Here is a 27,537-nt window from a genome sequence, read left to right on the forward strand (position 1 = left end):
AAATGTACAGTATATACATTATGTTGTGATACGAGACATGCAAAACAAATCCAGTAATGGAAGAAATTGAATTGAAACTAGAAAAAGCGCTCCTCGAAGCACCAGATCAGGAATATTTGTGATGTCTTGCAAAAATGTGTACCGATTTGCGTGATGTATGGATTAAATCTTTAGGGGTAATATACAAAAATGTGTTTAGCAAGAATCGGCCTCAAGGTGGTACTATAACAGGCCGTTCTGGAAGATTTGGGGCAGAGGTTTGGAATTGGCATCCAGGTCTGTGCACAGTTTGGCAGCGACCGGGGCCAACGGTGCCGTAAATTAGCTATACACGGACGGACAGGGTGCAAAACCTACTCTGTCCCCTCATGTCTAAGGCCTGGTGGAGACAATCAAGATGCATTCGGTCTGGTGGAGACATTAACATGACATGAAACAATTTATTCATAGTCACAATTTTGCCTGCAAAACCGTAAATGTCAATGAGGTTGTGGGTGTATAAATATAAAGCAAAAAAGTAGGCTGTAAATTGTGGTAAAAAAAAAGGAGAAAGGACAGCTCTGTTGTGGTGACGAGAACAATATGAGTTGGTAGAATTAAGGTTTAACACCAGCCTGTGTTCACGCCCTGCGGTCGCACTGGTAGTCAACATGACCCTGACTTTCCACTAGAGAGGCCAGGCTCTGGCAGTTTGAAGCCACATGTTTTACACTTAGTCACAGAAATACATGTTGCCCTCACCAGTCTTTTCAGTAGGAAGCTGGTGCCTTGAGAGCCATGCTCTCTAGAAACTACCACAAGGACATTTTAATTAGATCAAACGGTGGTTTGATAAGTTTGTTAAAATACTTTTTCAAAAGGTATAAACTAAGAAAAGTAATCCTAAAAAGTGGGCAGTGTAAGAAAAGTAATCCTAAAAAGTGGGCAGTGTGAGCGTCATCTTCTCCCTTTTATATATTTTATTGAGAGGAAAAGGGGAGGGTCCAGCACTGGGACTGGCCACCGGGTCAGGGGGCAAGGGGCCCAAGCAACATCATCATCAATGGACACTTTACACTATTATTTAAAGAATTGAACAGAGAAAGACATTATAGTCCGTATAGGCAGGGCTTGACATTAACTTTTACAGGCACTTGTCCTTCGGACAAGTACATTTCCCATTATTCGTCAAATACATTTTAAATCAACTGTAAGTTGGTTTTGTTGAATACAGGTTTGAAAATTAGATAAATATTCTCAGTTTACAAGTTTTTAATAGCCCAAGAATGTCTGATTTTAAATACATTTCATGTATTACAAATACACAGCCATAGATCGGTCCTATCCGCGCACGCTTAGCAGACTGACCTCGTCGGCATTGGAGTAGTTTTGGGGACTGTTTCATATTCATTTTAAAGTTCTAGCAGAAAACGTGTATTTTTATTTCTCCACTTCTTCCACAAGCTGTGGTGAGGGACCCGGAATGAGTGCAGGACTGAACACATAAAAACTTCCTTTAGGAAGGACAAATGTATGGGGCACACAAAATAGGTGGTGTGATCAATTACCCCACACCAATCGCAACACACCTGCTATTGTGTGCCCCATATGTTTGTGCTTCCCAAACATCGACTGTTCCCAGTTTTGGACTGTTGCCACTTTTCTCGCGGAAAAGTCGCAATATTTTACTTAACACACATTTTCTGCCAGAACTTTCAAATGGATATGAAACTAGAAGACAATATCTGACTCCATTCTTGGGAATTAATTACTGGGTTAGTACACACAAAGTTTGTATTGCGTGTATAGTTTAAACGCCAACGTGGTCAGTCTGCTAACCGTCTGGGACCGATCTATGGCTGTGAATTTGGAAAGCAAGAAAACGATATGCACATCCCAGTTTCAGAATACGGTGCTGGATCCAAAAATGATTAAATGAAGAAAAAGGTGGAATGTCCGCACACGATATAATTCTGCTCCCCGTCTTTTTTATTTCAACCTAATACAACAACGTTTCGCCCCTCCGGGCTTTCTCAATTTGGGAGGAGACCCCCGGGGCAGACCAAGGCGCAGTCGGAGGAAACACATTGACTCACTGGCCTTGGAACGTCTCGGGATCCCCCAGGAGGAAGTCACTAATGTTTCTCTGGAGAGGGAAGTCTGGAGCACGGTTGAATATGGATGGATGAAATGTATGTAAGATCGCAGACATTCTAGTGCTATTAACAATATTGGGAAGGTGATTATTAGGAAAGCCACATAATAGTGCCAGACAATATTGTTGGCTGCTATAGGAGTCACAGAAAAAGTTAAATCAGGAGTCACTTATCCAACGTACAAGTACATTCTTAATGCACTTGTACTGAAAGATGTATTACTTGTCCCGGACAACCGGACAAGCCTTAATGTCAAGCCCTGGTATAGGAGAGTAACAACAAACCTTGTATCTCTTTATTTGTCATCCTAATATGGATCTAGTTTTTTCATAAACTAGACCAGTGCCCGGCTGTAGAGTACAGAGTTGGTAACGATGGAAGTTGGAGATCCATCCCCCACCCGGCTATGCAATAGTTGTTGTACCCGTGGCCTTTTGTGGCGGTTTTGGACAACCGTGGGTCCGACCTACTCAACACCGGGCACTGCACTCCCTGTGGGGATGTGGAACACGTGTGTCGATTGTCAAATTTTAAGTCGGTAGGGCGAACTGTTCTCGAGTTACATGGATTTCAGACATACACTCGTACACACTTACGTACATGCACAGAGACATGGTGCATTTATAGAGATAAGATGAATGCCCTGTTTTATGGCAGTGGAAAACAAAGTAGTGAAAATAGCTACACAATGAGACGAGCTTGTAGATGTCCTCTTTTCTCATTTTTGAAAACATTTCTGAAAACTGGGGAAGCCAGAAAGTGTTGAAAGTGATTAATTGTGTCTGTGGGTTTTTATAAATATTTAACCAATAATAAAAAGTATTAACCTAAGCTACTAAATAATAACTAAATTGGATCCATTTGAACACAGGTTTTTTTTATTATAACTATTTCTGTCACTATCTGTTTGACTGCTTTCCGTGACCGGCACGCAGAAATAAAGAGACCAGGTGCTTATTTTTGGGTTGGCACACGCACTCATCGCTTCTGAAAAGCGGGTGTGGCTGGAATGTGATGATCTCATACAGGGTGAAAGCTGTCAATCTGAGTGGGCCCAGATACAATTTGGGCATCGTTGTGGGTGCCCCCCTCCAACCCTAACCCCCAATAAATACATAAAATAAAATATAATTTAAATGCAAATTCACAGGGTATTGGGCAATTGATTATAGCTCTAATTTTGGAGGCCAGTGCTCACCTGTCACCCATCCCTGTGTATTGCATAAATATTTAGCTGCAGATACAGTGTTAATTAAGCTGGGGAAAGTGTGCTATGTGGGACATTTAGATTTGGTTTAGTCTGAACATCGGTGTGAATTATTTGAGAGCGTGGCAGTTTACTGTTGAGGAATATAGAATTGTGTGCAGTTATAATATGTGTTCATAACAAAAACAAAATACCACTTGAAGACCATTCACCCACACGGTAGTTTTAATGTCTGTCTGACACTGGAGAGTGCTTGTGCTGACTGCACCTGCACCAAAATGAACCTGACAGACGTTCATTGGGACAATGGAGAGATAATTGTATTTAACCTCCTCGATGCCTCCTCAATCCCTTCATGATTCAATTTCCTTGCATCACAGGAATAGCGCTGACAATATGATTTGGTCTTTTCTTATTTTCATTACACTGGTGCCGATGCAGAGAGTGGAACAGAAGACTGGCTGCCAAGCTGGACCCCCCCCTCCACACACACACACACACACCCCCCCTCCTCCCGCAGTGCAGATGATCATGTAATGTCGATGTCCCCGTAAGTACTTTTAGTACCTTCGCTGACTCCCGTCTGTGTTCTTCTTGCTTCAGATGACGGAGGGCCGTCTGTGCCAGGTGCACCTCCTGGATGACAGGAAGCTGGAGTTGCTGGTCCAGGTAATCTCTTATTTAGAAATGATGGTCTGTGTCTTAGGAAAGGATTGTTGATGCTATATGAATTGCCTTATGACCTGTTCTTTGATTTTGTGTTTGCAAAAATGTACAATATATTTGCCTATGCTGTATTGTCTGAATAATTGTCATGCGTTGTTAATTTGTTTTGTCATCAAATCTTTAGCCCAAGCTCTTGTCCCGTGAACTGTTGGATTTGGTGTCTTCACATTTTAACCTAAAGGAGAAAGAGTACTTTGGGATCTCCTTCATAGATGACACGTAAGTACATTTCCAAAGCTACACTACATTCTATGATTGGCATATAGGTGTGTGTGTGTGTGTGTGTGTGTGTGTGTGTGTGTGTGTGTGTGTGTGTGTGTGTGTGTGTGTGTGTGTGTGTGTGTGTGTGTGTGTGTGTGTGTGTGTGTGTGTGTGTGTGTGTGTGTGTGTGTGTGTGTGTGTGTGTGTGTGTGTGTGCTGTACGTGCACGCATGCATGTGAGCGTGTGTGTGACTGTGTATGTGTGTGTAATCACACTGTTTCAGTTATGGGTCAAATGAAAACCATTTGCTACCTGTAGCAAAATGCATTTAAAAAAGGGGGATTGTAAGCTAACATGTTTTCTTTCATCAGTGATCAGAATAACTGGCTCCAGTTGGAACGCAGGGTACTTGATCATGACTTCTCCAAAAAGAGTGGTCCTTTAGAACTCAAGTTTCTAGTCAGGTGAGTGGTGTTGTTATTACAGCATTTGTTTTAACACTCTAGAGTTAGAGCTTCACCCATATGAGCTAGAATGTAAACATGATTTTTTTTTTTGTATAACTGAGACATTCAAGAATGATGCCGGCCTGCCTTGACATTTCATTTGACCTTCTGTATAACAAATAATAGCACTGCCCCAATTCAGGGGATGCGTCCTTTGAATGCCAAATTGAACGCTGCATTTGAAGAAGCCTTTGAAAGGGGACATCCTTGGTTGCACCACTGTGACGACATTGGCCTTCAAATGCAGCCTTTGAAGGACACAGCCCCTGAATTGGGACACGGCTTTTATCTTGAGAGCTGTGAGCACCTCTTACATGAAGTTTTGTACTGTAGTGTTGTAGATCTACTGTACATCCAGCAGATGGCACCAAGCGACCTGATTTAGAGACAGCTTGTATGACATTGACAACACTACTACCGCCATAGCGCACATTCCACACAAGTAAAGCTAAATGTGCTATTATTCAAGCACTGTTACATTGACAACAAAAAATGAACTCTTCACAGGTTTTACATTGAGAAGATCACATTCCTAAAGGACAACACAACAGTGGGGCTCTTCTTTCTGAATGCAAAATCGTCAGTGTTTAACGTAAGTGTTTATACTTTAGATTAGAATGTTATGCTGCTACAAGTTTTGTGAAATGTCTTTACCATGCTGAAGTGAAGACCAAATTATGTCTGCTCTGCATGTCAATATCTAGTGTAAACACTGAATCATTTTTTGTATGGTTATTGGTTATTGCTAAATAGATTTATAACCAATACATTGAAGTTATGCCGACAGAGAACTGCAGGGAGTAGGTCGCCTGAATAGCCTATTTGGAATATCACGTACAACTGCGACAGTCGCATATCGGCATATGCACATGCTGTAGTAGGCTACAGTAGAACGAACCGCGTGGCGCGTGTTCAACAACATCCTGCACACCGTTTCACGGTCTCAGTATATGCCTACTTTGTTCAGTTTGTAAAACAATGTTGCAATGCAGACTTTTTTCGCGGGGTGGGCAGACTTGTCACCACGGGAGACGGGAGATTGTTGAACCTGCTTTCAGACTGTACCATTTCACCGACGAGTTGTAGCTTTGAAACTGCACAACGTCGAGTTTTGCGCAGCCTATTAGTTGTACGTGTGTTGTTTACATTTGTTTTACACTATTTAAATATGACTCGTGTTTAATAATAGGTTATTACGAGCGTATATACGATCTTGAAAGCATTCCAAACATGCGCACCCTATTCGGAGCGGTAATGGTTCAGTCGGTAACAGTGGGACGAGGTACGGGTGAGGAGGAGGAGGTTTCTTCTCTCAAGTCAAGTGTTTCGGAAAAGCTACACTTGTTTTGTCAACGGAATCGCTTTACTTACTTCTGCTTTTCCCACAACAGGAGAACATCGAGGTGGAGAGTGAACATGTCTTCAAGTTAGCGGCATTCGCGTTGCAGGTAAGCGCAAGTTTGACACAGCCTAGGCGTTCGAGACTGAATGTTATTAACTCGACATTTGAATCAAAGCCGTGAATGTGCGTCCACACCTTAGAATACTCCAAGGTCCACTACCGTCCACACACGCTGCATGCAACATTTGAAAACAGTTGTCTCTGAGAGATCGGTTGGCTGCTGCCATTGTTTACATATGGATGGTAGGCTGTGAGGTTATAAACACACGAGTCAGCTGAGTAGATCATAGATATTTCTTATTCGGGGTGAATTGCTTTGCTCATGCGTCTTCTTTTCTATTTATTTTTTTCTAAAGGAAGCCAAAGGAGAATTCACAAGGTAAGGTCTATTGACATAATGCTGCAAACACAAATGAGCTTCTGCTTTATACTATAGCCTACTGTGGTTAGCCAAGTATTTCTTGCAGTATTCTGACAAGGAAGTACTTTGGTTTATTGATCTGTTTGGCCAAAGCTCAGTGTAGTTAGTTAATGTTCAACTTAATTTGCTCAGAGTTGTATTTCATGCTGGAGTTCCCTCAGTTAATAATTTCCTTGATGGTATTCTGTTACTAAACTAAACTCAAGCTGGCCAATTCCACTCTCATGCTGGAGAATGGAAATATGTTGCTTTTACATAATAATTAAAACATAGGCCTAGTTGCATTTCCTAGATGAAATTGTTCCATGTCCTAAAGAAACATGTCCTAAATGGCTGTCCCTCTGATGTTTTGGTAGTGAGTGTCATGTACCTGGGAAAGGTGACCCTCAGACTACAAATTTTGCCTACAGCATTGGTCAGACACAGTAGTGGTGTGATGTTATGCACGAGAAGACCACAAATCATTAACCAAATGACCACCTCCCAGGTGGGGATGGTGTTTTTGTATAAGGCCTTGCACTTAGTGAAAAGCTTGACCCACTGATATGGTCTGTAGGGAGTGTTCAGTCTATGGAATGAAGGGTACAAGCTGCGATGAGTAAACATTGGTCTAACTGAGAGTAGCCGAGCAGGTTTTGGCAGCAGACTCTGTCTGTGTGTCCCAGCATGGTGCCCCTAGAGGCCCCTGTGCATTATTTGAACACAAAGCTTTGTGCTCTGTAAGGAATTGTAGTACATGTACGCTGTGACTGCACATAGCTATATAGAATGCTGAAAATGCAGTTTGAGTTCCTGCAAAACTGCTATCTTAGTTCTCTCAAGAACAAAATCGACAGCATCCATTCATCACTGTTAATCTTCCAATGTTTTATTAAGTGTTGATAGAGGATGGTTTGTTATTAACAGTATTTTTCTTTCTTACTGCTTAGCCCTGGAGTGCAGTGTGTGAGTTAGTCCAAACTTTCCAACTTGTGTAGGTGTTGGGATGGGCCGTCCTTTGTCCACACTGTGAAAGCACAATAAACCAAAACCTGCCAAGAGATCTGTTAGAAAACCTGCCAAGAGAGTTTGTAAGAATCAATGTCCTCTGTGTTTATTTAACACTGAAACAGATGTATTTGTACACGCAGTGTTAAATTTTCACTGAGGTTTTTACTGTGTAGGTTTTCTTTCCTCTCCTCTCTTGCACGAATGACACCAATGCTGCATATACAGTTTCAGTTTTGTCCCACCGGGAGTATCAATACAATCCATTCCATTACTTTTACTTGATCACTAGTTTGGCATCTAACATACTGTGTCTGAACTGAAGGCAATAAATGCAAATTCACTTTTTGACATTGGTACTCCTGGGGTAAACTCTCCTAATACAGCAACATACAATTTGATAGTCATAGTGTTATTGTCTCAAGAATATTCAATGCTAGCAAAGTGTTGCCACATCCCTATTTATGTTATCGTGTCTCTTTCTCCTGTCTGATTCCTTTCATTTGTACCTCTGTGGCAGAGGAAGGCCAGTTAATCTCCTCATAAAGCATATGCAGCTCCTCAACACAGAAGCAAGCAAAGGGCCCTGTAGCAGTGAGATTAGATGTGGAGGAGTAGAACTCCTGTTCCTTGCTAGCATTCAGCCTGCCTTATGGAGGATGAACTGTGTTGCTCAAAATGTAGACAGTCTGGCGTCGGAAGGACTCACCATAGTGATGTCGTCATCATGGTGGTCTGAGCAAGGCCCCTGCCAAACGTTAAATTAAACTACATCATCTGATTTTGAGCTATGCTCGGGTTAATGAGGTTAGTCTACTTGTTGCTAAATGCAAATGTCACATTTCTAGTGTTATATGGGTCCTGTACGACGTGTACGTGATCTGTAATATAGGCTAGCATGACGAATAAAGCAATCATGACATGGGTGTCATGCCATTGTTTTACTAAAATATAATGCACTGCTACTGCACCACGTTTGAGAAAGACCAATGTTAATGTTTCCAGTGCTCTTGAGTCAATAACAGCATGACCGTTTTAGCTCTCTGCTCGATTTGTTATGTGTAGACTGTAGTTATTGGTTCATTCGTGGCAATGGGGAATCCCGCAGGCTCTGTCATTGTATTACCTCAACAGTCACCCAGTCTCAGCCCAATGCAATCGCTGACACATGAGTATTATCTCTCCCACACTAGCTGGGCTGAGCTGTACTGGGCTGGGCTGTACTGGGTGTAGGAATTGCCCCCACGCTGCAGGAAGATAACAGACGTAGTAATGAATTCCAGATTGCTGACAGGGCAGTGTGGCTGTGGAGTAGATCACCCCGACAACGCCAGGCCCCAGCGCCCCATAAAATGTATGCCATCAAACTCCCAGTGAAGTGCCATGGCAGCAAAACCCAGTCAGCCTAGAAGAGGCAGCTAGTAGGAGCAGTTATTCAAGTAGCTCTGCATGTGCAGCCGTTCCCCCGCCCCCTTTTTATGTTTAGTTTTTTGGTTTTGTTTAGTAAGCTGGTTCATACAACTGGATAATTAAAGGCCACCTTAGTATATAGCATGGGATCGTTGGCTTCCATTGTCATGATTATCAGCCTAGGATTAATGTGTACACTTCATGTTGAGAAACGTCAAGTTCAGGTAAATTTATTTTACCCTACCAAGGTCTTATTAACTCTTAATATCGTGGTTATTAGCTCAGCTAGTACAATGGAAGTGTTCCAGGATGTCCTAATGTTTGATGTTATGTTGGAACCATAGGAGCGATCTAGTCCTGTCTTGAGAAGCCAGGGCCTATTTTGGAACAGCACTGGGACTCGTACAGTACCTTTCAACACTGGGAAGGTTTGCCAAGTGCTGGTGAATGGCTTTTGTTCAGTGCTCCAGTAGACTGGCCTGCCAAGCCATAGCCGTCTTTGTCCTGTAGCAATTGTAGACCAAGTTCTCCCCCCACATGTTGTTGCAGTGACTCAGGGTTCACTATCGCAAACCTTGACAGTGACATACACCACAGTTTGTCCACACTGATAATGTTCTTATATTTGCAGTGTTCATTAGATCACTTTCGGTCTCTGCTTAACATTTCTCGTCTGTGATTTTGGGTGAATTCTACCGGCTACTACATGGTTGGCTGGTTGATCTGAATTATATAATTAGTACTTTGGCATGATGTTCATTCTATACATAACTTTATGCTGAAGTACCCTTAGATTATGGCCGGGTCCATTTTTACACAAGTTAAATTAACACAGAGGACTTGACTGTGTAGAACGTTTTTATTAAAGTACTTTTTTTAGCCCCTTAAAAGGCACCTACGGTTTCCTGCTCATGTGCTTCTATAATTTAACTCTGGCAGGACATAAGTAAAGCTACAGAATAATCTTGGCAAGCGTCAGTGCTCTTATAGATAAGAACAAAAATCCTGACACAGCACCTTTTGGCTTTGATTTGCAATTGTGAGTTATCTCTGCCATGCGTTAAGTCTTAGAAATTCAAACCACACTGCATAAACACATGGAGAAAGTCTCTCCGTTCTATCCTAGCATATCTCCTGGTATTCTTATCTAAACATTTACCTTAACTTCTCATACGTTTTGCATACTTGTTTGTTGAGCTCCTTTAAGGTCAAAACGGGACATGTGAGATTTATGAGCACTGAGGGTGTCACGTGTAGGAGGCCTAGTAATTAGACAGTAATAACATGTTTTTGATCAATCAACAGTATAATTTCTGAGACTGTACTGTGTCCCTCCCAGGCTCCCAGCTCTGTAGAATAGATGAGGTACCCACATCCACATGAATGACTAGAAAGTAGAAACTAAGGACACTAGAGTTAGTGCATTGGTTAATCATATAAGACATTATTCTTTTCTCCCAGTGCTGAGACTACTAGATCAGACTTGAAGCAGCTCCCAGTACTGCCCACCCGAGTCTTGAGGGAGCACCCTTCTCTGGCTTACTGGTAAGTTGTGTCAGCTGCTGGAACCTCTGGAAACCACAAAATACAGCACAACATACTGCCTGCCGCCCCTCTTCCACCTGCAACGTGCACCCCCTCCAAACACCCATCAAATGGCCTCAGCGTTCTGTAACACCTGGCTGCACAAAGCAATTATTTCCCCAGATGAGTTGAGCATGCATGCCTGCCTGGCACCAACAGAATCTTTCCCTCTGATGGGGCAACTAATTAATGCCAGGGCTATGTTAATTAGGTTTGCCCATTAGTTCGGAGAAAGAAAGGGTAATGCTGACAGAGGTGAGGCCAGCCGCTCTACAATCCTAAATTGTTCCTGCCTGGCTTTCTCTTTGAATATTTGCTCCTTTCTCTCTTTAGAGTTTTGGTTCCTTTTCCTCTGTGCCTGCCATTTATCTGACTGTAGCACCGGGACTTAAATCAACTGCCAGTTATATTGTGTATGTGTGTGGGCATGCGTGCGTGCATGCGCAAGTTTCTGCAAAGTTATAGGATCTACAGTCCGACAACGTTGTAAAAGGGTATGATTGCAGATATGTAGTATGCGTGCGTGTGTGCACATGCACGTAGAAGAGGGGAAGAAGAGAGGCACTAGTGGGCCAGACAGAATTTCCTGCATGAGCGAACATGGTGTTTGTCAGAAACAGGGCCATCTCATACACCCTCTCTGGTTGGTGGTGTGTAGTACTTGATGGATTTTTCATTAAAGGTTTGATCCCTTCCATTGCAGTGAGGACAGGGTGATCGAGCATTACAAGAAGCTGAAGGCGCTGAGCAGAGGACAAGCCATTGTGCAGTAAGTTGTGGCATTAATGGTACCAATAATAAACAATTGTATTTATATATCACCTTTCAAGCACACACTGATTGACATGGTTAAAATCACAGTATGTAAAATGTGTCAATCCTTAAAATGATCATCTCGCATAATACCATATATACTTTCTCTGTGGCATTTTTTGTAGCTATTGAATGTAATTGTGTTCTGCAAGTGCTTCTGTGTGGCAGTTTTATGCATGTAACAGGAGGGAAGAGCCACCGGCTAATTGGCTGGTTGCAAATTTTAGAGCTTGTCTTCTTTCTCACAAATCCACTACTTCACATTTAACCTTTTAATCAAAGATTTGTTGTGTTCCTGGTTCAACCACCGCAGCAACATACGTTTTGAGATGGTTTGAGTGGTAGATGACAGCCCGAGGGCTATCCTTTAAATAAAATGTAGCCATAATAGCCATTTTCTCATGAAAAAAGACTGACATCACTAAATGTGTCAGAGAGTGAGAGTGTGTTTGCTATGTAATCTTCAAACAAACTTCATAGGCCGACAGACATGAGCGCAGGTTTAGTAGAAAAAACATTTGCACGTTCGTTTGCATTTGCGTAGTCTGCACACCTTGTCTGGCCCGTGTGAAGATGCATTTGACCCAATCCAGCCTGTGACCTCAAATGTTTGACACTGCTACTATATGCGTATAGCCGAAAATAGCAGATCTACATTCTAACTATTTTGGCAGAATGTTCAGCCCCTATAGGGATGCTAGCTGGGGTTCATTTGTGCTGTCCTGCTGACCTATGGTGGTGGTTGTGTAAGGACATGGCGGTCCCCATGCCAGAATGTGTCATTAATTAGGATCGGCACTCTTGTCAGTCTGCCAGCTATGGGTGGGGGGGTGACAGACCTCTACTGTGTGTTTTCCCCAGGAACTGCAGCTCAAAGCAAACCCAGGCCATTTACGCACAAATTATTTGTGCCCTTGAATTGATCAATGAACTCTCACTCCTGTCACAGCCCTGAAAGAAATCGATTGGCCTTCCACTGAAAATGACTGTGGCTTCTGAATAGCTATAGGGCTTAAATCCCACTCTGTTCCGCAGTACAGCAGCCACTGGTTGACAGTGATTAAGTGTAAGTGGTGGAATTACTGTTAACCTGTTCCCATCTCTTCTTCAAAGGTATCTTGCCCTAGTACAGTCCCTGCCGACATATGGAGTCCATTTTTACCCAGTGAAGGTAAGACCAGCACCCTGCGTACACATACAATAGCTTCAGTGGACACACTGTCTTCTTCACATTCTTCTGTTAACTGACACCGGTTCTCAACCTGGGGGTCACGACCCCCATAGGGGTTGCCAAATACTTTGGAGGGGTTGTCAGATACTTTTCTGAATGTGCAAAAGAGAGAAAACTAGATAAAGTGCCAATCGGCACAGGTCTCCACCAGGGCAGGGCAGGTTGTGGTGCCACTCCGTGTTGATCACATGACTATGGAGATATATTTGGGGCAGAGGTTCGTCGTTGGCATCCAGGGAGTGTGTGTGCAAAGTTTGGCATGGATCGGGCCAACGGTGCCGGAGATTAGCTGATAACGGACGTGTTTTGCCTAAATCGGCCTTATGGTGGCGCTATAACAGGCCGTTGAGGAATATTTGGGGCAGAGTTTCGTCGTTGGCATCCAGGGAGTGTGTGTGCAAAGTTTGGCATGGATCGGGCCAACGGTGCCGGAGATTAGCTGATAACGGACGGACGGAAGGACGGACGGACGGACACACACGGACGGAGTGCAAAACATACTCTCCCTCCATGCCTTCGGCCTGGTGGAGACAAAAAGAAAAGAAAATGTTAATAAAAATGTATAATTTAAAAATGTTTTATTGCTTCATTAATATTTCAGTAGAAGCACAATAAAATGGAAGCAAAATCAAGAATGAATTAGACAAACTTTTTTAGAGGAGGAGGAGAGAGTGAGGGTATGTGTGTATACTATGTGTGTGTGTGAGCACACTCCGTAAGATCGATCTAAAAGTACCAAACATCTGACGAGTATCGCTCGCGACTGTGACCACAAGTGAGAAACTCTGTGGGTGTAACGTTGAGGGCCACAGCTGTTTACATTGCGATCCAAATACCAGCAGAGTTTGGATTCACATATATATTAATATATGTGATATTTCCACACCAAACGACAAATGACACTGATAAATTAAACCAGTATCGTTTTTTTCGGCATAAGAAGGAATGTGGTTGGGTACTGGAGCAGCGGCTTTTACATAAAAATGCTTTTGCTATTTTATTTCATCAATTAATTATAGCAGTTTGTATCTGTGCACGCACATGTTTGGTAAGTTTACTTTACGCACACGCTCGCCACATGCATGCACATTTTGTTCAGTGCGTGTGTATTTTGTTAGATTGGTGAGTCGTGAAGGACGGGGTCGCCAGCCAAAAACGTCTCTATTATGTTCCGTCAATACTTCCGTCTTCTCCTCTTCTTGTCTACATTGATCTATGGAATAATTTCACTCATTAGAAGCAAACCTTTTCCTCCATACTACAGGGATTTTTATTTACGTACAGTATTATATATATATATTGTGTGTGTGTGTGTGTGTGTGTGTGTGTGTGTGTGTGTGTGTGTGTGTGTTTGGTTAGATTTACACAAATTAAAATTAAAACAAGGTGCAGTCTCACAGACACAGTGAGGAAAAAATACAAATGGCTTTCATTTTCAAAATATGCTTAGTTTGCAGAAACTGAAGCTATTTCCTTGCTCCTGAGCCACATCAACTGACTTTTTCTACCTAAACTCATTAAATCAGGGTTTCTGAGGAGATCAAACAGTGGTGTTAAAATGACTCTGTCTGCAGAGTTTTTAAGGCTCCTTTTAAATGCATTTGATCCCTCCTTGCATCGCTATTGCTCAAAGCCTAATGGGCTAATTGCGCTGGTCGTTTCTTTTTAAACGATTAAACCAATAATCCTTCCTCTAATGAGCGGTGTTCTGTGTGTCCGTTTTCTCACAGGATAAACAGGGCATACCGTGGTGGCTGGGAGTTGGCTACAAAGGCATCGGCCAGTACGATTTACAGGACAAGCTGAAACCAAGAAAGGTAGGTTGGATATCAACACTAGGCTGGAACAGCGTGTGGCGGGATTCTGTGACTCTGTCTGTGAGCAGCTTATCTTGGCACCACTGGCGACCAATTGATTCTACCCCAAACTTCCTCAATTTTCATAGATGTTTCATTTTCTATCTGATTTTGTCCAAAACTCACACAAATGTAATCATGACTCCAAATCGTGTAGATGGGCTTTTTTTGGCAAAGAGATTTGGTGTATATAGTGGGTAAAAAGGGCACCAAGTATAGATTCCTGGAGGGAAAAAAACAGATAAAGGTCTGTATATGCATCCATCAGTGTTTCTACATGAATAATGGTGCTTTGTATTGATTCCCTCCCATCATCACCCCATTCCTCCCACATGTTGATCCCACAAAATTGCAAATAATTGAAGAAAAAAAGACTCTTCCTGTCGAGAGTTATGAGAAATGAAAAAAAGGGAGATAACTGCAGGGAGTGGAGGAGGGAAATATTGGTTTGACTGGGGTGGAATGAAGTTTACAGTGATAAGAGCATGTACAATAAAATCAGACGGTGGGATAACAATATTGGGATGATGAATAGCCCTGAGGATTATAAAAAACCTGACAAAACAGCTTTGGAATAATACAAAAAAAACTATCAACTTGCCTGAGTCTACCCTCCCCTTTTATTTGTGAGGTATAATTTAGTTAACTTTTCGTAGCAACCCAAACACATGTTTCCCCCCCAGACCCTTTCATTACTGCCCTCGTACCTGTTCTGTGTGGCAGCGTTGCAGCAACCTGTTGACATAGTCGGGTATGCTGTTAACATTGAATACCAAGGCATTAATGGGCATGGCCCACTTATTAAAGCCACCACAGCGCCTCTCTCTGAAACCCTCCCAGTGGAAGGTATAATTATGGCACTCTGTGGGGAGCAGCAGTGCGCTGGGGCTGGCACTCTGCCAGCATGGGCTGGTTGGGTGGGGTCGGAGTTGGTGTTGGGAGGTAGGGGTTAAAGAGTGTGTGGTGTGGTGGGGGGGGGGGGGGGGGGGGGAGGGAGTTTACTTTAGCAAACTGAACTAAACTGTCTTCCCCATTCCCAAACACCTTTTCACAAGAAGCAGGGGGCACTCACAGCAAATCTTTTCAATGTACACAACTTATGTCCTTGTTTCTGTAATGTGATCTGGCGAATATCGATAGGTCTTCCCTTCCTAGCTGTCAGGCATTGTATTCATTCCCCCCCGCCCCAATTCAGCCTGTTCTCATTCAGTACTGTGTGTGTGTGTGTGTGTGTGTGTGTGTGTGTGTTCAACCAATAAAACACATTTACCTTGGTAGGGGGCTTTTGGGGTGGGGGTGGAATTGGACAGCAGCAGTTGTAGAGGGATGCATCTGGAGGTGTGGATAGATGGGTTTCACCCTGGAGTTTTGGTTACATTCAGAAACCAGGTGAGCAAGTAACCAGGGGTTGACATTAAGTAAAATTTGTCACTGGAACATTGACCCTTGTATTGAACAATGCAATGTATTGCAATGATCATTTATTTTAAATTTAAATTCTAAATCTGGAGCAGAGGTTCTTCCTTGGCCCCCCAACAAAGTTTCACGCTGATCAGTCCATAGCTGCTCACAGACATGCACATGGACACAGACATGCACACGGACAGACGGAGGCAAGCAAAAACATAGTCCAGCCTGGCGGAGACAATTATACGTTACTTTTTTTTTTTAAAGCAATATTTTAACTTTGCAGGTCAGTGTTCCATTTAAAATGTGGAGCCCTGCACTACGATAGTTTAACCTCTCATTATCTTCACTGTATAATGTCAGTGTTTTCACCACTTAATGAATGGTCTGAAGCTCAAATGATCCCCCCTCCCCTGTTGTGTTTTAAGAGAAGTTGGCACTTCTCGAAATCTGAATACTCTCGTTTATGTACTAGAATTTCACGGCCGCTCATCCCAGAGTTACTTTGCCGCGCACTATGGGAAGAAGGAAATTGCGGGAGTTGACTCCACATGTAGTAACGGATGGGTTATTAGTTATTATTATGTGTCCTTATTAGTGTAGTGTAGTGTAGTGTAGTGTAGTGTAGTCAACACGTTATGGCTCATACACACTGCCCGGTATTTGCTCCGATTATGCTGTCGGGGAGCATTTTTGGCGCTGGCCGACAAAACCCCTGATCTGACGTTACTGGTAGATCGTGATCTACCTTTTGGGCACCGCTTAACTCAACCTTTTTTGTCCCAGGGCACACCTAGATATACGGTTTGTGTACACTGTATATATACCGGTGTGTGTGTATATATAGTAAATATATATATTATATATATATATATATATATATATATATATAATATATATATACATATAGAATATTAGTGGTCCATGACATGAAACTGTTTGAGAACCACTGCTGTAAAACAACATTGGACAATGATGTTTGACAGTCAGCAATATTGTTGCTTATTCTAGATTTATTTTCTGACTTGATCTGGCCTGTTAACATTTTCATAGACCTGGTTGCTTGTTTCCCTCTCAGTCAATGTGGCAACCCTGGTCAATGCCGTGTTGACTGTTCTAAATCTGATGATTTAGCTTAGCACACAACAGCTAGGAGGATGCAGCAGGCTGATGCCGTCATGTTTAACAGTATTTTGCGCAATTTATGTCCCCGAATTTATGGATATGGACTTATGGCTCCATCGCTGCCTCTTTCTTTAGTAGAAGTAGAAATGTAACGTGTTGCTGACTGTTTACGGTACCTCCCTCTCACACGCGCGCGCACACACACACACACACACACAGCTGATGTCCTCTCCCTCCGACGTCAGCTGTTCATTTATCTCATTCATACACGCTTTGAGCTGAGAGAAGCTATAAAGCGCCTTTTAAATATGACAATGCTGTATATATATCAGCTGCACAGTTCAGGCAAGTGTCTGTGGCATATGTAACTTTAACAAAATAGTTTTGACAGCTTAAATCCGCGCGGCAGTGTTGTGTGTGTGGGGGACACGGGGTAGTGTGTGTGTGTGTGTGTGTGTGTGTGTGTGTGTGTGTGTGCGTGCAATCAGAAGTACTGGCAGTAGCGAAATAACAAACGCGATCTGTCTAATCGTAGTAGTTAGGTACAAACCAAGTAGTTTCTAAGAACAATGTTAATGTAACTAAGACATTCGCTGAGCGACCTATATTTTAAATGCAGAGATTTAGAAGGAATAAGCGAAATGGTGAGGCGACTATAGGTAAGGTTTCTCTGCGGAGTGCGGAGATCCATAGGGGAGATCACATTACAGCAGCCAAAGAGGGAGGGGCTGAGAGCTTTATGGGCACATCTTTTCATTGGCTATGCGCACATCTTTTCATTGGCTATGCGCACATCTTTTTCGCACGTGACAACTTTAGACTTGTTAATATAGATACTAGATACAGCATATCTACAGCATCAGTAGGCAAAAATAGCATATTCTGCACAGTAAAATCCTAATGATTTATTCTCTGCGATTGTAACAAATGACCCAAATTCAAATCGACCATTACAGGTTCATTTTTACACTGTCAGAGAACAAATAACACTGCAGATTTTACTGTGTGGAAGTAGGCTGGGACAAGAGGGGAGAGATGAGCTGTCAAAGGAGCACAGAATGTGATCATCCAATCAAACACACCAGAGGAACGTGGTACCAGAAGGAACCAGACACAGAAAGATACCATTTATTCTATTTTGAGCAATTGCATGACACCTTGGTTCGTTACTTTCTGTCGTGTCTGGCTACCTTGCACCCTCTCCCAGCGTGTAATAGGACACTCTCTACCCACCACATGCTGTTGCACATATGATGACCCAGCAGACTCAAAATAAATCTTCAGTTTATTATGGATGACAGACACTTAAAGCTTAGAGGTAATAGGAATTTCCCCACAGCTACTACAGCTAATTTTCCCACAGTCTTCTTGCCAGCTAACTAAAAAAAGAAAAAAAGGAAGAAAAAAGTTTGCTCTGTCTATCATATTTGATGTACAGTGTGTGTTGAAACAAAAACATACCCATGTGACTTGTTATTGTCTTCTAATGCTACAGCAATGTTTGGAGCTTAGTGTGGAAATGTACAGAGCTGCCAGCTACTTCAAGTTGACTGTGTGACGTGGTGCGAGCAGGGTGGGGTGGCATATCCTGTACAGGCGTGTGTGAGTCAGGACCTTTGACGCATATTTATCTATGGATGGTTTTGTAGCCTCTCAGCCCGCGGGGGTCCTTTAGGCTGTGGGATGGGTCCAGATCTTGAACATTTGGAGCCCATCTGAAACCACAGGCATTTTTGGCACACTTCCACCTACCTCTAATGAGGAGTTGCAACAAAACTGAGGGATATGAATGAATGCACTGAAGATAGGGAAATTCTGTATAATTAGCCAAACATCATGTGGCCATTTCAGCTACTGTTTTTTCTTTCTTTCAGGGCTAGTTTAATGAAAAGTATGATTTGCATTTGAATGTGTTTTTCTGTTCGTTTTGTTTTTACCGGGATGTTTTAATGACCCCGATTTTTACCTGGATGGAGACGATTACCTTTTGTGTAGCTTGTGTGCAGGGCTGCATGGTTCCTTGTTTTTGTTTTCCCATGTATACTTACAGGAAGTAAATGTGACTAAGATGTCTGAGGTGTGTCACATATTTGACATATTTTGGCAGTAGTTCATCGTGGTTATAGTTGCCTGCTCTCCAAAGGTTTCATGCATATTGACACACAAGTGTGGAGTTTCACCTGTGGTCTAATGACCCATTTGATTTGAGTGTAATGCACGTTATCTGTCATTAGAACGTAAATGACGCTAACTAATAGCGTCCTCAGGGTGTGAATTGGCATGGGGTGTTACCCCCACAATGGGATGGGTTTGTGGGATGTGGGGAGCTGGTTCCCTTTTGTTTACTAATTACCATGCTCTTCGTTTCACTGGGCTGGCAGACTGGCTATGATTGAATAGGATCCCAGTGTTGGCCGGATCATTATGAAGCTCTTGTTTGGGAGCTATAGTTTCTTAGGGAAAAATAAAGCCTAGGGAAGCCAAGATAGATGACTTTGACTTTTACTGTTTGATCTCCACTGGAATATTAAAGGTTACTGGATTCAAACACACCCAGTTCTTACTGTGCCATACAAAGTAATATATTATTGACCGTTGTGAGCTTTTAGATCTGCTAATGTTGGCAATTGTTAATTTGTGTGCCTATTTTCACAGAGTCTTAAGGTCCCCTGCACACTGGACACGTTTTTCTGATTTTTTGTGGCATTTCCGTCCCGTTTTCCGAAAAACACGTCCAGTGTGCAACCACCTTTAGTCTATTATGACAAACCCGGAATAGGTGCGCTAGGATTAATGTAGTTTGTGTTTAAATAAAGAGTCCTAAAAGTTAATGGCTTAAATTCCGACAAAACTCCTCTTGTTATTATATTACCACTCATAATCATTAGTTCACTGTATATTAAGAACAGTCTTTCGAAGGGCAGTGAGAGATTCTTCCTCGGGACGAATGAAAGTACTGTTGAGTCTTCACATGGAGGTGAAGAAGGCCCTGCTGAGGCCCTGCTATTAATGATTAGACCAAAGTCGTATATTACTAACATGTTTGCCTCGGGGCTGCGGTGGGAGTGTAGCATTGACTGGACTCAATAAACAACAGGGATTTGTGTGGTATTTACAATATGAAAAGCAGAGGCGTGTTCCCAAGAAGGAATTGGGAGATTCACAGAAAAAGTTGTCGTCGTCCCCCCCCCCCCCCCCCCTCTGATCCGAGCCTGAAGGGGAGCAGAGAAAACATAGGTGAAGTGAACTGGTCTCAAGAACAGGAACGAAGACCAGGACCTTACGTGTGTGTGTGTGTGTGTGTGTGTGTGTGTGTGTGTGTGTGTGTGTGTGTGTGTGTGTGTGTGTGTGTGTGTGTGTGTGTGTGTGTGTGTGTGTGTGTGTGTGTGTGTGTGTGTGTGTGTGTGTGTGTGTGTGTGTGTGTGTGTGTGTGTGTGTGTGTGCGTGCGACACTACAGTCTGTGTGTGTAACCTGTTCATCTGGTTTGACTGAAAAGGAAGCAAGTAGGATAGAGGGCAAAAGAATGAGATCGAGCCTGGTTGCGTGCGTGTGTGATAATCAATCCGTGTGTGAGAGACAGACAGTGAGTGTGAGAGGACGGTGAGTGTGCTAAAGAGAATTCATGTGACCACAGGGTGGACCTCGTTCTGTGCGGAACAGCGCGAAGCATAGTAAGCTGCCTGCCAGCGTGGTGTGAGGTGTATGTGATGTCACAGGGAGGAGGAGGGGCGTTAAAAGGGGGCGGGGCCAGCTCAGCTGAAACTCTTGCGACACCTACATGGCTCTCCTGAGATCAGACAAGAGAGAGTATTGTTCGAGGAAGCTCTAGCCCTGTGGGAAACTCAAACTAGAGGATTCAATACAAAACCTAGAGAATTCACTAGGGACAGAAACAAAACTCCCACCCCCCCCTCCCGGTAAGCCCCACCATTTTGTACACTTATTATACCTGACAATGATACCAGAGATTGTTTTATAAATGTATTTATTATTATTATTAATATTATTATTTAAAAATCGGCATTTGTTCCCTTGTATGTAGTCAGGACAGTGTTGTGTGGTTTGTGTCCACTCCAGTTTCAGATATAGAGGGTATGTTCTACAAATGTGTTAGCCATGTACTGTGGAAACAAGGTGTGTGCCAACTGCCAACTAGTTTGTTAACATGATAAAATGATACATGTAACTGTGCATTTCTTAGTGAAATAGTAGGTTTACCCTGAACAATATAAGAGAACCCATTGGAAGTTATATTTACAAGCAAACTGCTCTGAACAGCCAGCACTGGTTCCCTGGAGCAGATGTTTCACCCTGACTTAGAAAACTCCTTGTCCTGTTTTCAGCGCTCTTGCTCCAGGGCACAGTGAAATGAGAAGCTTGCCAGACTTTACTCTTTGCTGTTGCAGCAGCATCATAATTGATCCTCTGTTAGACCGATCTTACACCTGACTGTCCAGTCGACTGCACATGATGGCAGGGCCCACAGCTAGTTTGGTTATTGTTATGTCCCTGTCCATGTTGTGTGTTGTACTGTGCAAATGTTTCAAGTGCAACTTTTAAGTTGAACTTTGTTTAGAAATCTGTGCAGAAAGACAGAGGCAGACTGCTGTGTTGGACTGCTCTTTTACAGATGTTGGTTTGAGATTCATCTGTTGTCCAGTTGTCCTAGATTATTTGAAGCACTACATTTTTGCCCAAGTGCCTGTATTTACTTTGTCACTCCTTTACTCTGAATTGCACTGCTAAATGCCTACATTGTTATTATGGAGAAACGTGCACGGCTGCACGCCGTGCGGGAAACCACCTCTGAAAAACTGGATATATTATTAATGTTTGTTTTTGCATCTGTGTCTGTCTATGAAACCCCATTTCAATAGAGGCCCATATTCAAATTGAGTGTGGTTTCTTGCATGGTTTCTTTTGTACTCAATGATGTGTCCTCACTGTCCTCTTCCCCAATGTGTTCCTCTCTCTACAGTTGTTTCACTGGAAGCAGCTGGAGAATTTGTATTTCCGAGAGAAGAAATTCGCAGTGGAAGTGAACGACCCACAAAGGTCAGAACGCATACTACTTAATTTAACTAACTACTCCCCTAATAGGCTGGCCCCTGCTCATGAGGCACTTTCTATTTTAACCACTGTTTTCTAGCTATAGCCTAGATGTCCTTATCATACACCTTGGCCTGCTTGAAAGGTGTCTGAAGCCCGCTGCCCATGTAGAGTACCATGTTAATGGCCGTAACTTGTCTTCCTGCTGTTAAGAGCACCACTGCAGCATTCCAAGGGCTTCTTTACACCGTTCACACAGGTTTTATATGGTGCTACGAGCCACCTAAGCTGTAATTACGGTCCACTGATCCAAACTAAAGACGCCTTTTACGCTGCTTCCCCCTTCCTCATCATTGTATTGTGTTACAGAATCAGCCACTTGTATAATTGGGTTGATGGTTTAATTATAGAGTGGTTTTCTAATACCTGGCTCGTGGCTTTTAAAGATTTCATATTGTTTTTTTAAATTACAGTAATTCCCAAGTTGTTTTATGAAGGTATTGACTTGGTTGTTTTTGTTGTTGCTGCCTCTAAAAAAAGAATTGCTTCATGCTGCAGTACAAATAATACCTTGCAGAGGCACAAATAATATATCGCAGAGGCTTTATTTGCATGCTTGTTTGTATGTTTCTCAGAAGGACAGTGACCAAGCGTACTTTCGGGCAGTCGGGGCAGGTCATCCACACATGGTATGCCAGCCACTCTCTGATTAAAACCATCTGGGGGATGGCAATCAGTCAGCACCAGTTCTACCTGGACAGGAAGCAGAGCAAAGTAAGTGCTCCTCTTCTCTTCTGCTCCTCTCCGCTCCTTGCCTTGCCATGGGGTCTAATCATCTCTTCTTATCAAAGCTCCCCAGACAATATCTTTCCGTTCTATCTACATTTATAGTACATTTGGCTCATCCCTGGAGATGGCTTAATGCATTACCCAACATGGCTAGACCTCTGCTCAGCTATGTCCTTGTGATTCGTTCATCAGCAAGTACCAGAAATTGGGTTCTAAATCATTTTCCAAGAAAATTGTTCGCAACTTAGTGTCAGAATGCTGTGAAGGTATTGTATTTATGGTCCATATTTGCAGAGCATCAGGGCCATTATAGGGTAGGGTATGAGTGGTGTCTGTATGATGATGAGTGAATGTTTGGGGGGCTGCCGTCGAATGAGGATATTCAGCCTGTTTCTCTCGGAGGCAGATGGTGTGTCAGTGTTACTGTTCAGGAATAGTGCCGGGACTGATTGATGAGGATTGGATTCCCAAGCATGCAAATGTAGCCGCCACTACGCACTGCACCATCATTAAGATGAAATACTGACAAATTCCTCTCCCTGTCCCTCTCCTGCTTGCCCCCACTCACCTCCTTCTTCCTTGCAGTCAAAGATTACAACAACCAGGAGTTCAGGAGACATCGCCATGGACCTCTCCGAAATTGGTGCACCGCGGATCAGTAAACTGTCCAGCATCAACAGCAAAGACCAAATCATCATGGCCAGCAACGGGAGCCTCATTTCAGCTGGTGTGTGAAGAGTTAATGATCCATCTCCCTAACAGCTACTGTTCTGTTCTGCTTCACATCACACTGATGGGAGAGATGATTTATCGCTTTAATTCAATGTTAATAAGCTCCACGGCTCTTGCAGGTTCTGCCGAGACCGAGGTCAGCGAGGAGCAGAAGAAAGAGAAGATTGCTGACCTAAAGAAGAAAGAGCAGGATCTTCAAGATAATCTGTCTCAGAAACTGGAGGAGTTGAAGAAGATTTGCTTGAGAGAAGCGGTGAGTGTTTGTGTTGGAATGGTTTCTTCACTTAACCACCTCGAACGCCCGAGGGTATTTAGGACCATTAAATCAGAGCGCCCAGTGATTTGCAGCAACAGAGCACATTTAGCGACGCACCAGGCGCTATCCCGGTTGTAGCTGAAGTAGCTAGATGTAGCCAAAACACCCCCGAGGCAATCGACAACAACGGGAGGTATGATTAATTCTAACGTGACTAGCGACAGGACCGCGATGATGGGGGGGAACATGTTGCCCAACAGACGCTCCTAGCCTGTGGAATTGATGCGATCGGTTTTGATATCAATAACTCAGTCCTTTTATTAATCTCCGTCCTGAGCGCTGGGCGTTACTATTTGATAGGACGGAGAACTCTGTTTATGCCGCTCAGGGTGTTGATAATGAATGTGTCCTATGACTATGTGTGTCATTTTCTCATTCCAATTCGTCTTTGTCACATGTCCAGGAACTCACAGGCCGGTTGCCCAAGGAATACCCCCTGGCTACAGGTGAAAAAGCCCCCCAAATCCGACGTCGCATGGGTACAGCCTTCAAGTTGGATGATCTTTTCCCATATGATGCGGTTAGTATGACTACAGCAAATGTATCCACAATCTATTATTGACCTGAATCTATTATCAGTTCATTTACATTTGTTACCTTTTTTGGGAAAGAATGTGTCCAGTGAACATGAATTTTAGGCTACATGTATATTGAAGCTTACATTTATAGCCTGATCTAAGGCAGACCTGAAACAAGTCATCCTACTATAGATGCACAAAATCTCTGTTCGTGTGTGTAGTTCACAACACAACACAACTGTCCCAAAAACCGTTGCATTGCATAATCCATGTCAATTATATTGGGTATACAGTATACTCAAAATGTAGTTTCTAGTTGTCCCTGAAATGGCTGTTCAAAATACTTTCATGGCCCAGCTACTGCTTCCATTGCTGGGAAATTCCCCATTAATTGATGTTTGTTCTGTACCTTTCCCTTCAGGACCCCCACCTCAGGAACCTGGAGAGCCGTTTCGCCCTGCAGCAGAAGATCGTGGAAGCAGCCATGAAGCTCGCTAGCGAGGGTGACCTGTGTAAGACGGTCAAGAAGAAGAGGAGGAGCAACTGCCTGGATGCCATGAGGAAGCTGCAGGAGATGGAGACGGAGATCAACGCCTACAGGATCAAGAAGGGAAGGAAACCTACGCAGAGAGCCTCACTGATCATAGCAGGTACACCAGGTGTCTTATCAGTACACAAACATCACAGACAGACACCAAGATAACATGCTTTATGCTGCACTGAGCTTATAAAAGGAATCAAAGCCTGATTCCCCTGCAGCACTTTGTCTGTGCCGGGTTGAAAGTCAAAAGCAGAACACCTCGGGACTTTGATTGTTATCTGGTGGAAATTGATTAAATGCATGATGTCCCTTTTTAGGGAAACATCAGTAGTCATCTCTGAACACCCTTCTCTCTCTCCTCATGTTATTAGATGACATAAACCCTGCAGAGCTCAGCTCACTGTCTGACAGCCTCAACCTGGATGATGGTGAGTGCTGTTGAGAACAATGTGTTTCCTCCTTTCACATTAACACTGGATATTCGGATATTAACCGCATTTTCTGCCCACCTCAGATGATGAGATCGGCTCCCAGCGGCTTCGTTCACGATCGATCGAGTACTCCCCCAGGCCGCACCATGCAAACACACTGGACATCCATTACCATCAGGAGAGACGAGCCTCTGCCAATGACCAGCTCTCAGACAGCAGGTAGACAGCAGCAGCTGTGGGCACTGACGCACAACAGGACGTGTCTTCTTATACCATAGCGTTTTTGTTTTTCTTGGGGCCCTGAGAGCAGCTAGTATGGACCTGTAGATTAGAACCAGGGAAACATTCTTGCTGGTCTCCACCTCCTCCTTCGTTCTCTCTCTTCTGCTTCCCTGCCAGCCTTTCTCTTATCAGCCCAAACGCGTCGTGGCTTTAAAAATAGACAGGAGTTGAGCATGTCACTGCCTGCTAAGGAGCAGACAACAATCCCAAGCAGAGTGGAGGAGGAGGGGAAACGGGAAAGTGGTGGTGGAGAGTTTAAATCTGCTGGATGACTACTAAATGATATGGATGATGTGTTGCCCAGAGAGGAGAGCCAGTTATTCGTACTCATTTCATTCAGACACTGTCTGTTACTGTAATGATATTTGTTTGCCGGTCCATGAAAAGAAAGATCAATGAGCTATGAAATGACAATCATCCAGGTGAATGTGATGAGTAAAAAGGCTATGATGTAGGAAAACTGTGGTTTATATTTGTTCTTCATGTTTTGTTTTGAGAGCGGGCAAGGACAAGCAGTGTTTATCTTGATGGAGAGCTCTTCCCTGTAAGAAGCAGAAAACGTTTTGAAAGCATTGTTCTTATCTAAAATAATTTAATCTTTTCCAGATTAAATTACGGTCAAATCCAGGAATCACTGCACTACAATCACCGCGACGCCCTGTCGAGTCACGGCAGCCCATACAAGTCGTCCTCTAGACAGCCCCGTGACACCCGCAGCATGCCCCCCACCCCCCTCCTCACCCGCAACGCCTACAGCAGCACCCAGCTCAGGTACAGGTGTTCCAGATCAACCTCTCCTTGCATGCCCATTCACATACGCTTTGATGAGTGAACATCTCAGCCTCATCACAGACACCTGTGAGCCAAATAGTGAGCCAGCATGCTGTTAAAAAAAACCCTGTGTGTCACTGACACACAATTTACACAGCTAAACGCTGACGACTTCTCATTGTTATACGAGTGTTGTTTTTGGTAGTGTGTATCAATGTATGATAAATTGATAATATAATAACACACTCTCCTTCAGGTCGGAGGACGGAGCACAGCATTTCCGACAGAGAAGCGGCAGCCTGGAGTCCCAGTCTCAGTTCGTGACGGAGAGTGAGCCCCCGGCTCCGCCCTTCGCCATGTCTCCAGCACGACGTAGCAACAGCACAGAGGTGCTGGACGATGGCTCCTCCTACACCAGCCAGTCCAGCGTGGAGTACAACGCCCCTGGCAATCACCACGCCTATCGACGCAGAGCCCGCGGCCGCCACAGGAAGGACGTCTACGCCAACGCGGGCAGCATGCCCAACCTCGCCCAGCCGGACACTCATTGCTACAACTACCAGCCACGGCCACGGCCCACCACCACGGCCTACTACGTGACAGGCTACCCTGCCTACGTGGAGCCTGAGCCAGCATACACCAACGGTGCCTACACCTACGACAACGAGATGGAGGGACACTACAGCGTCAACCCGTCCTACCACCCGACCACAGCCACCTATCGTGGGCAGGACACGTATAGCCGCTACGGCAACGACGAGCTAGACAGCATGTCGCAGAACCCGTATGCTACGTTGCGGCCGCCCAGGAACCGTCCAGTGCCCCGCAGCAATGAGCATGTGACCAAGAACATTCAGAAGGCTTTGGTGGCCGAGCATTTGAGAGGCTGGTACCAACGCAACACGGTACAAAAGCAGCCAGCGTACGACTATGAATATGACAGAGGCTCCCAGCAGAGCCTTGGCTATCAGACCATGCCTTCAGCTTACAGCCACAACAGTAGAACCATGGCCTACGCACCAGGTTAGCTCACCATTCTTTTACACCATAGAAGTTAGAGGCAATTGTTTAGTCCTGATAATGGACTCTTTTCAC

At 43.7% G+C, this 27,537-nt stretch overlaps 1 protein-coding gene across 8 annotated transcripts in view; it reads left to right on the forward strand.

The window, feature by feature from the left end:
• The window catches only part of frmd4ba (FERM domain containing 4Ba), a 53,010-nt gene that overhangs the window by 20,547 nt on the left and 4,926 nt on the right, over nt 1–27,537 (forward strand). For all 8 annotated transcript variants that reach the window (XR_014569602.1, XR_014569603.1, XR_014569604.1 and 5 more), the window contains exons 2-21: nt 3,946–4,011; nt 4,193–4,287; nt 4,642–4,734; nt 5,284–5,368; nt 6,168–6,224; nt 6,535–6,557; nt 10,458–10,541; nt 11,284–11,349; nt 12,507–12,564; nt 14,355–14,441; nt 21,992–22,068; nt 22,698–22,836; nt 23,437–23,578; nt 23,703–23,836; nt 24,303–24,419; nt 24,839–25,067; nt 25,330–25,386; nt 25,473–25,608; nt 26,278–26,442; nt 26,699–27,465. Coding sequence is in view for 5 of the 8 variants with exons in the window: in XM_083770713.1 (XP_083626839.1) it covers nt 3,946–4,011; nt 4,193–4,287; nt 4,642–4,734; nt 5,284–5,368; nt 6,168–6,224; nt 6,535–6,557; nt 10,458–10,541; nt 11,284–11,349; nt 12,507–12,564; nt 14,355–14,441; nt 21,992–22,068; nt 22,698–22,836; nt 23,437–23,578; nt 23,703–23,836; nt 24,303–24,419; nt 24,839–25,067; nt 25,330–25,386; nt 25,473–25,608; nt 26,278–26,442; nt 26,699–27,465 (2,677 nt within the window). In the remaining 3 variants the exon portion in view is untranslated. The remainder of the gene's footprint in view (nt 1–3,945; nt 4,012–4,192; nt 4,288–4,641; nt 4,735–5,283; nt 5,369–6,167; nt 6,225–6,534; nt 6,558–10,457; nt 10,542–11,283; nt 11,350–12,506; nt 12,565–14,354; nt 14,442–21,991; nt 22,069–22,697; nt 22,837–23,436; nt 23,579–23,702; nt 23,837–24,302; nt 24,420–24,838; nt 25,068–25,329; nt 25,387–25,472; nt 25,609–26,277; nt 26,443–26,698; nt 27,466–27,537) is intronic.

This window comes from Protomyctophum parallelum, assembly GCF_964188405.1.
Source record: "Protomyctophum parallelum genome assembly, chromosome: 8".
Lineage (NCBI taxonomy): Eukaryota > Metazoa > Chordata > Actinopteri > Myctophiformes > Myctophidae > Protomyctophum > Protomyctophum parallelum.